Raw genomic sequence first — 13704 nt, 5'->3', positions numbered from 1 at the left:
TTTTATCTGCTGAAATAAAGCACACAAAATAAAATAATAAAGCCATAAAACATCATCAAGTAACTTTATTCATTGACACTTGATATTAATGCATTGAGTCATCTTTGAATACAGTGTGGTTTGTCAGCTATCTTCCTGTGTAAAGTCATAATACATAATGCTAATTTTGTGAAATACACTTACCTTTGCACTTTCCAAGTGGTTGATTGTGGCTAATAAATCAGAATTATGGGTTCTAATCACCTTAGCATATCAGTATTTAAAATTTTTAGTCCAGAAAATACTTCATTATCTCTCACAACTGGCATAAGCATTGTAAAAATATTATCAAGTGGTGCCCCTCCTTTGAATAACCTTTCAGTAACTTTTCATTCATTTTACTTAAGATCTGGAATGTTTAGTATCATTTGAAAAGGCTTGTTGAGAGCTGGCCTCAGCATACCAGCCTTTTTAAAGTTCTTGTTTATCATGAAATTCTTTCCCTTATCGGTGGCTTCTTGTATACTGTTTCCTCTGCAGGTGGCACTATACCTGTTTCTCTTCTTCCCTACACACTTCCTCCCTATACATTTTTCCTGTTATGACCTTTTGCATCTTTTGGGCCTTAACACTTGTTTAGAGAAGATTTCACTGATCCTTTTTAAAAATCATGTCCCCCAGCTAAAATCACTGGTTGTACACTTTAATTTCCTTCTTAGATTCATCACTGTTTATATCAATATGTTGTGATTATTTGTTGATTCTTTCTCCAGACAAGATCCCTATCTTTATATTTTTAATTGTTTTTAAATTTTTTATTGGTGTTCAATTTGCCAACATAATAGAATAACACCCAGTGCTCATCCCGTCAAGTGCCTACCTCAGTGCCCGTCACCCAGTCACCCCCACCCCCCGCCCACCTCCCCTTCCACCACGCCTAGTTCATTTCCCAGAGTTAGGAGTCTTTCATTTCTGTCTCCCTTTCTGATATTTCCCACACATTTCATCTCCCTTCCCTTATATTCCCTTTCAGTATTATTTATATTCCCCAAATGAATGAGACCATATAATGTTTGTCCTTCTCTGATTGACTTACTTCACTCAGCATAATACCCTCCAGTTCCATCCACGTCGAAGCAAATGGTGGGTATTTGTCGTTTCTTTTTTTCTTTTCTTTTCTTTTCTTTTCTTTTCTTTTCTTTTCTTTTCTTTTCTTTTCTTTTTCTTTTTCTTTTTCTTTTTCTTTTTCTTTTCTCTTCTCTTCTCTTCTTTTTTGCAACAAGAAGAAAACACTAGTTTATTTTTTAAATAATAAATTTATTTTTTATTGGTGTTCAGTTTGCCAACATACAGAATAACACCCAGTGCTCATCCCGTCAAGTGCCCCCCTCAGTGCCCGTCACCTATTCACCCCCACCCCCCGCCCTCCTCCCCTTCCACCACCCCTAGTTCGTTTCCCAGAGTTAGGAGTCTTTATGTTCTGTCTCCCTTTCTGATATTTCCTACCCATTTCTTCTCCCTTCCCTTCTATTCCCTTTCACTATTATTTATATTCCCCAAATGAATGAGAACATACAATGTTTGTCCTTCTCTGATTGACTTATTTCACTCAGCATAATACCCTCCAGGTCCATCCACGTTGAAGCAAATGGTGGGTATTTGTCATTTCTAATGGCTGAGTAATATTCCATTGTATACATAAACCACATCTTCTTTATCCATTCCTCTTTCGATGGACACCGAGGCTCCTTCCACAGTTTGGCTGTTGTGGACATTGCTGCTGTAAACATCGGGGAGCAGGTGTCCTGGCGTTTCACTGCATCTGTATCTTTGGGGTAAATCCCCAACAGTGCAATTGCTGGGTCGTAGGGCAGGTCTATTTTTAACTCTTTGAGGAACCTCCACACAGTTTTCCAGAGTGGCTGCACCAGTTCACATTCTCACCAACAGTGCAGGAGGGGTCCCCTTTCTCCGCATCCTCTCCAACATTTGTTGTTTCCTGCCTTGTTAATTTTCCCCGTTCTCACTGGTGTGAGGTGGTATCTCATTGTGGTTTTGATTTGTATTTCCCTGATGGCAAGAGATGCGGAACATTTCCTCATGTGCTTGTTGGCCATGTCTGTGTCTTCCTCTGTGAGATTTCTGTTCATGTCTTTTGCCCATTTCATGATTGGATTGTTTGTTTCTTTGGTGTTGAGTTTAATAAGTTCTTTATAGATCTTGGAAACTAGCCCTTTATCTGATACGTCATTTGCAAATATCTTCTCCCATTCTGTAGGTTGTCTTTTAGTTTTGTTGACTGTTTCTTTTGCTGTGCAAAAGCTTCTTTTTTTTTTTTTGTGCAAAAGCTTCTTATCTTGATGAAGTCCCAATAGTTCATTTTTGCTTTTGTTTCTCTCTCTCTCTCTCTCTCTCTCTCTCTTATTGGTTCTGCAGGCTGACTTTTATTTTTTTATTTTTATTTTTTTATAAATGTATTTTTTATTGGTGTTCAATTTGCCAACATATAGAATTACACCCAGTGCTCATCCCGTCAAGTGCCCACCTCAGTGCCCGTCACCCAGTCACCTCCACCCCCTACCCACCTCCCCTTCCACCACCCTTAGTTCATTTCCCAGAGTTAGGAGTCTTTCATGTTCTGTCTCCCTTTCTGATATTTCCCACTCATTTTTTCTCCTTTCCCCTTTATTCCCTTTCACTATTTTTTTATATTCCCCAAATCAAGGTCCCTATCTTCCGATGAGACCTTATCTGGTCCCTATCTCTGAAGATATGGACCTTGTCCACTTTTGTTCACTGATAAATCCTTGGCAGTTAGCACAGGGACTGACACCATACTGGATGGGACTAAGGGAACCCCAGCATCTTTCTGATACTTACCAAGATCAGAATTCTTCTACCAGACCCAGAATTCCTCTACTGACACAATTTTCAAAGGAAATACAATACCCATATAAGGGAGAGTTTATAAAATGTTTCAAAAACCAGTGCCTGGGTGCCCTTTATCCCATTTTCATCAGATCTTTTATACCAAGAGCAGGAGCTAATTTGCATTACTAGTAAATGTTAAAGGACATTAATAATTTAAAAAATTAATTTAAGCAAGATGTGGGCAGTATATGGCCTTAAAGAAAAAAGCCTTAAAAAGTCTTTTTAAAAAGTTAGTTTTACTTTTTTTTAAGGATTTTATTTATTTATTTGAGAGAGAGAAATAAGCAGGGGTAGCAGCAGAGGGAGAAGAGGCAGCAGGCCTCCTGCTGAGCAGGTAGTCCAATGTGGGGCTCAATCTCAGGACCCTGGTATCATGACCTGAGCCAAAGGTAGACGCTTAACCATCTGAGCCACCCAGGTGCCCCTTAAAAAACTGTTGTAAAGACAGTATTTCTAGGGATGCCTGGGTGGCTCAGTTGAGCGTCTGCCTTTGGCTCAGGGCATGATCCTGGAGTCCTGGGATTGAGTCCCACATTGGGCTCTCCATGGGGAGCCTCCCTGCCTCTGTCTCTCTCTCCATGTGTCTCATGAATAAATAAATAGAATCTTAAAAAAAAATAAAGACAGTATTTCTGAAAGTAAAATTGAGGACTTACATAGAAAACGCAGATGTTTTTATGTTAATTTAGTTCATTTAAATATTGCAGTATATTATGGCAAAGAGTCTAAAGTCGGTTGGGTGTAACTCTCCTTTGTATTTGCATGAATTTAAAGTTTGAGTTACACACATTGAAAAGGTCAGTAGATAGCACTCTGGTATTTTATGAAAGATAATGTGGCTATTTGTTGTGGCTCTGGTTCTAGGCAGTATGAAACTGTGGTTCCACTTGAAGATTCTATTGTGACTGAGGTTACAGCAACTCTACAAGAATGGGCCAGTCTATGGAAACAACTCTATGTGGTAAGTATTGATAACTAGCTTACTAGATCATTAAAGTTCTATTATGAAAAAAGAATTATCTTATATATGCCAATTACAAATTTTTAGATTTATGAATAATCACAACTTTTCAATGTTCCTAATATTAACTGAAACATTGTATACTGAGTGTTGTTCAACCTGAAGAAAACACATTATTCGTATGCCTCCGGTCCCTCTATGCTATCCTAGTCACTAGAATGAATATAAGTTCCATAACACCAGGAATTTTAGCTGCCTTACTGCTGGAGCCCCAGAAGCTTTCATAAAACAGGTGTTTACTGAATGAATGTACAGACTTAAGAGTTTCATTGTGTACCTAAAGGTGAGTAAAGGCCAAGAAGTTGTCTCAACAGTTTCTTACAGCTACTAAGCTTAAAGGGTATGCTATATAGGACATGTTTCTCTAAGCCCACAATTAATAGAAAGAATAGTAAAAACCTAGTCCATATACTCTGGAAGCATAGAGTGAATGGAGGACACAAAATCTAGGCTAAAAATAAGTGTCAAGGTTTGGGTTCTGTTTATTCCATCTGAACATTCTGTTATACTCCTCTTACTAATCACAACAAAAATCCTGGACAAAACCCATAAATCATCTACCAGAAAACTCTGAAAGAAAAGGAAGGTGGAGTGACTAGGGACCTTTGAACTCAAGGATTGAGTGAGGTCCCTGATTGTTGTTTTTTCTTGCCTCTCATATACTTTGGTCTGGGCTCTAGAGAAGCCCACCACTTGGAATACTAATGGGTGCACACAGAAAGCACCAAAGAAAACCTTTTCCTTTTAGCCAAAGGATGACCCAGCAAAACAGAAACCTTTTTTCCCCTTCATATCAGACCAGTTATGTGCAGAGGTTGTAATAAGGTTTGAGTGAAGCACATGTCATATAGTGGCATCAACACTCAATCACCATGCTTATGAACTACAAAAGGATCAAGACAGAAACCTTTTAATTTTAACCTATCCTTTCTGTTCTCTAGAGAACATTGCAATAAAAGCTGCACCCCCTTGTACCCACCCAACAGGCATTACAGTAGTGGAATTGGTGATCAGAACTTCCATCTTACACACACTCTTCCCCACACCTGCAATAACAAGATGTCCCTTTCCAATGGAACCTCAGGCCAAACTCTGACCTTCTACCCCTTCCTGCTGTGGTAATGAGGCAGTACCTCTCTTGAGTGGGGCTTGTAGGAGGATTCCGACTGCAACTTCACGAGTACTTGCAAGGTGGCACCTTCCTCAGCAGAGCCTGTGGGTGGGACTCTGGATTTCACAACTACCCAGTGTTAACAAGGTGATGCCCTTATTTTACAGAGTTCTGTGGGCAAAACTCTGACTTCCTCCTGTGCTCTGAAGTAAGGAAGAAGCATCCTTCTACAGAGGACCCTGTGGTTAGAGCTCTTGATTTCCACTTCCCCTGTAATAATAAGTGGGTCCCTCCCAAGCTGAGCCTGTAGGCAGGACTGACTCACATCTCCCCAATTAATGAGACAGTGCCCTTCTCTAGTACACCATGTCAAGAATACCCTGTTTTTCATCCTTGTCCTGCTGAAATAAGGCAGTGCTTTTCCCCACCCAAATCCATGCAGAGTGTAAGTAAAGTGGAGTTCTGCTATCTACATAACACACAAATGGGGGAAACTAGAAGAGTACTGGAAAGACTTTATATACTAAATTGACATTTAAATTGACAGTCCACAAAAGTGAGCCTAGGATTACATTCTGAAGCTAAGCTGGTTGACCTGCTAATTAAAAGATTTAAATAGGACTCCTAATGTCATAGGATAATACTTAAAATGTCCAGTGTACAGACCAAATTTCCTTGTTATACGAAGAATCTCGACTCTAATAAGAAAAGAAAATCAACAATGCCAACTTCGAAATGACACAGATGTTTGAATCATCAGCAAGGATCTTAAAGCTGTTTTTGTAAAATTGCTCCACTAAACAATTAGAGACACTCTTGAAACAAATGAAAACATAAGAAACTGCAGCAATAGAAGTAGAAAATGTAAAGAATCAAGTGGAAATTTTAGAACTGAAAAATACAGTAACCAAAATTTAAAAATTACTGGATAGGCTCCATGCCAGAATGGAAAGAAGAGAGGAAGGAATTAGTGAGCTTAAAGATGGATCAAAAGAAATTATCCAATCTTAATAATGGTGAAAAACTAAATGAAAAAGTAAGCATAGCCTCAGAGACCTTTGGGACAATAACAAAAGATCTAACATTTGAAGCATTCTGTACTAGATAGGACAGAATGTGGACCTAAAAAAAACTGTGAAGAAATAATGGCTTACATATTCCCAAATTTGGCAAAAGACGTAAGCCTACAGACTTAAGCTGAGTGAACTCCAAACAGGATAAATGTAAATAAATCCATGTACAGTCACATTAGTTAAACTTCTGAAAATTAAATGAAAAAATCTTTGTATATACATATGTATATATGTATTTTAAAATTTTTATGTATTTTAATATTCCAATTTAATTAATATGCAGTGTTAGATTAGTTTCAGGTGTACAAGATAGTGATTTAGTAATTCTCTACATTACTTAGTACTTACATTAAGTATACCACTTTTTTCATGTTTTTAAATTTTTTATTTAAATTTTACTTAGTTAACATACAATGCAATATTTCTGAAGTAGAATTCATCACTTACATGCAACACCTAGTGCTCATCACCACATGTCAAGCCCATCTCCCACCCACCTCTCTCCATCAACACTCAGTTTGTTCTCTGTCAATAAGAGTCTCTTATGGCTTATTTCTCTCACTCCTTTTCTGTTTCTTCCCCTTCCCATATGTTCATCTGTTTTCTTTCTTAAATTCCACATATGAGTGAGATCATACGGTATTTGGCTTTCTCTAACTATTTCACTTAACATAATACAGTCTAGCTCCATCCATGTCATTGCAAATGGCAAAATTTCATTCTTTTTGATGGCTAAGTAATACTCCATTATATATGTGTGTGAGTGTGTACATGCACATACATACATACATACCACATCTTTTTTTTTTATTGAAGTTCGATTTGCCAACATATAACACCCAGTGCTCATACCATCAAGTGCCCTCTTCAGTGCCTGTCACCCAGTTACCCCATCCCCTGCCTGTCTCCCCTTCCACTACCCTTTGTTGGTGTCCCGAGAGAGTTAGGAGTCTCTTATGGTTTGTCACTCATTTTTTTCCCACTCATTTTCCATCCTTTCCCTTACAATCCCTTTCACTATTTTTTATATACCCTGTATGAGTGAAACCATAAGATGATTGTCTCTCTGATCGACTTACTTCACTCAGCATGATACCCTCCAGTTCCATCCATGTCGAAGCAAATGGTAGGTATTTGTCCCTTCTAATGGCTGAGTAATACTCCATTGTGTGTGTGTGTGTATGTGTGTGTGTGTGTGTGTATGTATGTGTGTGTGTGTTCCCCTATTAGGGAAATGGCAATTTGAATGACAGCAGATTTTTCATAAGAAATTACGGAAGACACAAGAAGGTAGCCCAACATTTTTTAACCATTGAAAGAAAAAAAATTGATGTTACCCCAGATTGTGTATCCTGGAGAAATATACTTCAAGAATGAAGGAGAAATAAACACATTTTCAGATAAAGGAAAGCTAAGAAAATGTATTGATAGTGGATTGGTTTTAAAATAGTAACTATAGAGGAAGAGATGATGGAAGAATACTTGGAACATAGGAGTGAAGTAAGCAATGGAAGGGGTAAAGTCTCTTCAGTTTTTAAAATTGTCTTAGAGGATACAAAACAAAAATTATGACACTGGTACAGTTCTCAATGTATATCAAGGTTATATTATATTTAAGAAAGTTGTATCTAAAGTGGTGAGGGAAAGCGGCATAGATTATGGTAAGGTATCTGCATTCTATTTCAGGTGGTAAGATGTTGATATGAGTAGATTATAATTTATGTATGTATGTTATAATCTCTAGAGCAATCATTAAAAATACTAATAAAGTAACATAATAAAAATACTGTAAATAAACCAAAATGGAATAACTAAAAATGTTCAAGTAACCTTATAAGAAATTAAGAAAGGGAAAACAGAGGAAAGTGAAACAGAGGGAACAAATACTAAAATGTGGATTTAAATCCTAACGTATAAATAATAGAAATATATAAATTGACAGAGTTGATAAAAAAGACTTAACTGTGTGCTGTCTGTTAAGTAACTGACTTCATTTATAATAACACAGGAGGTGAAAGTTAGAAAAATATATGCCATGCATACACTAATCAGAAGAAAGCTATATTAAAAAGAGATTATTATATTAATTATGGTTATTTCTTTCTTATATAAATAAAAATAAAATTAATTATATTACTTTTTATAAGTGGGGTACCCAGGGTGATTCAGTTGGTTAAAGCATCTGACTCTTGGTTTCAGCTCAGGTCATGATCTCAGGGTCCTGAAATCAAGCCCTGTATTGAGCTCCCTGCAGGGAGTCTGCTTGAGATTCTCTCTTTCCCTCTACTTTTGCTCCTCCCCCATGCTGCTCATGTTCTTTCTCTCTCAAATAAATAAATATTTTAAGAATTATATTACTATAAGAAAAAATTGACATCAGAATAAAGAAAATACCAGGGGCAAAGGGATATCACAAAATCATAAGAGGATTAATTCACCAAGAAAGAATTAATAAGATAGATAAACCATTAGCCAGCCTTATTAAAAAGAAGAGAGAGAAGACTCAATAAAATCATGAATAAGAAAGGAGAGATCACTACCAACACCAAAGAAATACAAACGATTTTAAAAACATATTATGAACAGCTATATGCCAATAAATTAGGCAATCTAGAAGAAATGGACGCATTCCTGGAAAGCCACAAACTACCAAAACTGGAAAAGGAAGAAACAGAAAACCTGAACAGGCCAATAACCGGGGAGGAAATTGAAGCAGTCATCCAAAACCCCCCAAGACACAAAGTTCAGGGCCAGATGGCTTCCCAGGGGAATTCTTTCAAACGTTTAAAGAAGAAACCATACCTATTCTCCTAAAGCTGTTTGGAAAGATAGAAAGAGATGGAGTACTTCCAAATTTGTTCTATGAGGCCAGCATCACCTTAACTCCAAAACCAGACAAAGAACCCACCTAAAAGGAGAATTACAGACCAATATCCCTGATGAACATGGATGCAAAAATTCTCAACAAGATACGAGCCAATAGGATCCAACAGTACATTAAGAAAATTATTCACCATGACCAAGTAGGATTTATCCCTGGGACACAAGGCTGATTCAACACTCGTAAAACAATCAGTGTGATTCATCATATCAGCAAGAGAAAAACCAAGAACCATATGATCCTCTCATTAGATGCAGAGAAAGCATTTGACAAAATACAACATCCATTCCTGAGCAAAACTCTTCAGAGTGTAGGGATAGAGGGAACGTTCCTCAACATCTTAAAAGCCATCTACGAAAAGCCCACAGCAAATATCATTCTCAATGGGGAAGCACTGGGAGCCTTTCCCCTAAGATCAGGAACAAGACAGGGATGTCCACTCTCACCACTGCTATTCAACACAGTACTGGAAGTCCTAGCCTCAGCAATCAGACAAAAAAGGCATTCAAATTGGCAAAGAAGAAGTCAAACTCTCCCTCTTCGCCGATGACATGATATTCTACATAGAAAACCCAAAAGCCTCCACCCCAAGATTGCTAGAACTCATACAGCAATTTGGCAGCGCGGCAGGATACAAAATCAATGCCCAGAAATCAGTAGCATTTCTATACACGAACAATGAGACAGAAGAAAGAGAAATTAAGGAGTCAATCCCATCTACAATTGCACCCAAAAGCATAAGATACCTAGGAATAAACCTAACCAAAGAGGTAAAGGATCTATACCCTCAAAACTATAGAACACTTCTGAAAGAAATTGAGGAAGACACAAAGAGGTGGAAAAATATTCCATGCTCATGGATTGGCAGAATTAATATTGTGAAAATGTCAATGTTACCCAGGGAAATTTACACGTTTAATGCAATCCCTATCAAAATACCGTGGACTTTCTTCAGAGAGTTGGAACAAATCATCTTAAGATTTGTGTGGAATCAGAAAAGATCCCGAATAGCCAGGGGAATTTTAAAAAAGAAAACCATATCTGGGGGCATCACAATGCCAGATTTCAGGTTATACTACAAAGCTGTGGTCATCAAGACAGTGTGGTACTGGCACAAAAACAGGCACATAGATCAATGGAACAGAATAGAGAATCCAGAAGTGGACCCTGAACTTTATGGTCAACTAATATTTGATAAAGGAGGAAAGACTATCCATTGGAAGAAAGTCTCTTCAATAAATGGTGCTGGGAAAATTGGACATCCACATGCAGAAGAATGAAACTAGACCACTCTCTTGCACCATACACAAAGATAAACTCAAAATGGATGAAAGGTCTAAATGTGAGACAAGATTCCATCAAAATCCTAGAGGAGAACACAGGCAACACCCCTTTTGAACTCGGCCACAGTAAATTCTTGCAAGATATATCCACAAAGGCAAGAGAAACAAAAGCAAAAATGAACTATTGGGACTTCATCAAGATAAGAAGCTTTTGCACAGCAAAGGATACAGTCAACAAAACTAGAAGACGACCTACAGAATGGGAGAAGATATTTGCAAATGACGTATCAGATAAAGGGCTAGTTTCCAAGATCTATAAAGAACTTATTAAACTCAACACCAAAGAAACAAACAATCCAATTATGAAATGGGCAAAAGACATGAACAGAAATCTCACAGAGGAAGACATAGACATGGCCAACATGCACATGAGGAAATGCTCTGCATCACTTGCCATCAGGGAAATACAATCAAAACCACAATGAGATACCACCTCACACCAGTGAGAATGGGGAAAATTAACAAGACAGGAAATCACAAATGTTGGAGGGGATGCGGAGAAAAGGGAACCCTCTTAACACTGTTGGTGTGAATGTGAACTGGTGCAGCCACTCTGGAAAACTGTGTGGAGGTTCCTCAAAGAGTTAAAAATAGACCTGCGCTACGACCCAGCAATTGCACTGTTGGGGATTTACCCCAAAGATACAGATGCAGTGAAATGCCAGGACACCTGCAGCCCAATGTTTATAGCAGCAATGTCCACAACAGCCAAACTGTGGAAGGAGACTCGGTGTCCATTGAAAGATGAATGGATAAAGAAGATGTGGTTTATGTATACAATGGAATATTACTCAGCCATTAGAAACGACAAATACCCACCATTTGCTTCAACATGGATGGAACTGCCGGGTATTATACTGAGTGAAATAAGTCAATCAGAGAAGGACAAACATTGTATGTTCTCATTTATTTGGGGAATATAAATAATAGTGAAAGGGAATATAAGGGAAGGGAGAAGAAATGTGTGGGTAATATCAGAAAGGGAGACAGAACATAAAGACTCCTAACTCTGGGAAACGAACTAGGGGTGGTGGAAAGGGAGTTGGGCGGGGGGGTGGGGGTGAATGGGTGACGGGCACTGAGGATGGCACTTGACGAGGGCACTTGACGGGATGAGCACTGGGTGTTACTCTGTATGTTGGTAAATTGAACACCAATAAAAAATAAGTTTATTAAAAAAATTCACCAAGAAAATATAAAAATTTTAAATATACATGCACCAAAACATAGAGCTGCAAGATAAATGAAGTAAAACTTGAAGGGACTGATAGAGAAAATGGAGAAATCATCTCCTATACTTGATGATTTATAACCCTTTCCCTAGTAATTGATTACAACCACTTGACAAAATTCACCAAGGATAATTAAGGATGGAACAGTGCCATCAACCATCAGGATCTAATTGAAATTTTTAGAATGTTTCATCCAATAAAATTGGAATACAGGTTGTTTTCAAGCATACATGGGACATTTAGCAAGATTGACAATATCTTGGGTCATAAAACAACTCAACGAATTTATGATAACTCCTATCATACAAAGGATATTTTGATGCTAATAGAAACAAAGTAGAATCAACAACCAGAAGACACTAGGAAAATATTGAAGCACTTAAAAATTAATATACTATTAAATAATCCATGGTCAAAGAGGAAATATCAAGAAATAAAAAATATGTTAAAGCGAACATAAATGTAAATATAATATATTAAAATGTGTGGGATGCAGGTAAAGCAGTGCTGAGAGGACATTTTTAACATTAACTGCATTTATTAGAAAAAAAAAAATCCATGGTGTCAAATCAGTAATTTCAGCTCCTATTCAAGAAAGCAGAATGAAGGGAAAACTAGAGCAGAATTTAATGAGGTTAAAAATAGAAAAATAGAGGGACACCTGGGTGGCTCAGCAGTTAAGCATCTGCCTTTGGCTCAGGGTGTGATCCTGGAGTCCCAGGATCAAGTCCCACATCAGGCTTCCTGTGAGGAACCTGCTTCTCCATTTGTCTGTGTCTCTGCCTCTCTCTCCCTCTCTCTCTCTCTTTCTGTGTCTCTCATGATAAAATAAAATCTTAAAAAAAAAAAATCAACCCAAAAGTCAGTTTTAAAAAATATCCATAAAATTAATAAACATCTGCCAAGACTGGCATAGAAGATAAGAGAAAATAGTAGTTACCAATATATTGGGACTAAAGAAAGAAATACCACTGTGGATGCCACAGACATTAAATGGGTAATGAGAGAAAACTATAAACAACTTCATACATTTAAGTGAGAATCTATATGAATAAAACAAGTCCTTGAAAATCACAAATCACCAAAATTTACCCAAGATAAAAATAGGTAATCTCAGTTACAAAAAAGCTATCAAAGTTTTTTTGCAGCTATCAAAGCAATAAAATCTTATTAATTTATTTATAAAAAGATTTTATTTATTTATTCATGAGACACAGTGAAACGTAGAGACATAGGCAGAGGGAGAAGCAGACTCCCTGTGGGAAGCCTGATGTGGGACTCGGTCCCAGGGCTCTGACCTGAGCCAAAGGCAGATGCTCAACCACTGAGCCACCCAGGTGCTCCTCAAAGTGATTAAATTTATGAAAATCGTTCCAAAAAGGAAATGTCTGGGCCCAGATGGTTCCACTGGTAAATTCTACCAACAGACTAAAGAAAAAAAACTAGTAGATCACATCAATTGTTTCAGAAAAAGCATTTGAGAAAATCCAACACTCTCTCATGATTAAAAACTCTCAGCAAACTAGGAATAAAGGGGACTTTTTCACCCTGAAAAAGGGCATTTATGAAAACTACAGCAAATGTCATGCTTAATTGTGAGAGTTTGCTTTTGGGAACAAGGTGAGGATGTCTGCTTTTAACAGTTTTATTCAGCTTACTACTAGGAGACCTGACTAGTGCAATAAGGCAAGGCAAGGGAAGAAGAGAGATACAGATTAGAATGAAGGAGAAAAGCTAATCCTGTTTGCAGATAGTGATTGGCTACATGGGAAATCCCAAATAATCTACAAACAACAAAACCCACTAGAGTGTTCCAAAGATACTCCTAAACAGTTACAGGATATTAACTCAAAATACTCTCTTTTTCTTTCATTCATTCATTCAATTAATTAATTATATTGCCATATATTAGCAATGAGCACTTGGAAACCAAATTTTTACAAAAGTACCATTTGACTAAAGGCTTAAATAGGAGACCTGAAACCATAAAAATCCTAGAAGAGAACACTGGCAGTAACCTCTTGACATTGGCCATAGCAACATCTTTCTGGATATGTCTCCTGAGGCAAGGGAAACAAAAGCAAAAATAAACTCTTGAGATTTCATCAAAATGAAAAGCTTCTACACAGTGAA

The 13704-nt window shown here is 37.5% G+C and overlaps 1 protein-coding gene and 1 non-coding gene across 11 annotated transcripts in view; one reads left to right on the top strand and one right to left on the bottom strand.

Moving 5' to 3' along the window:
* Positions 1-13704, top strand: part of DOCK3 (dedicator of cytokinesis 3) — a 504793-nt gene that overhangs the window by 193187 nt on the left and 297902 nt on the right. For 9 of the 10 annotated variants that reach the window (XM_038566321.1, XM_038566316.1, XM_038566315.1 and 6 more), the window contains one exon: positions 3775-3871. In XM_038566321.1, coding sequence (XP_038422249.1) covers positions 3775-3871 — 97 coding nt within the window. Of the gene's footprint in view, positions 1-3774; positions 3872-5209; positions 5287-13704 lie in introns of all 10 variants that reach the window. The other variant, XM_038566322.1, reaches the window with a different exon arrangement.
* On the bottom strand, positions 4723-4826 carry LOC119864803. The gene has a single exon (XR_005375289.1). It is a non-coding gene; the product is annotated as a small nucleolar RNA U13 (small nucleolar RNA).

The sequence above is a fragment of the Canis lupus genome, chromosome 20 (genome assembly GCF_011100685.1).
Source record: "Canis lupus familiaris isolate Mischka breed German Shepherd chromosome 20, alternate assembly UU_Cfam_GSD_1.0, whole genome shotgun sequence".
Classification (NCBI taxonomy): Eukaryota; Metazoa; Chordata; class Mammalia; order Carnivora; family Canidae; genus Canis; species Canis lupus.
This window is presented reverse-complemented; position numbering and strand designations above follow the sequence as displayed.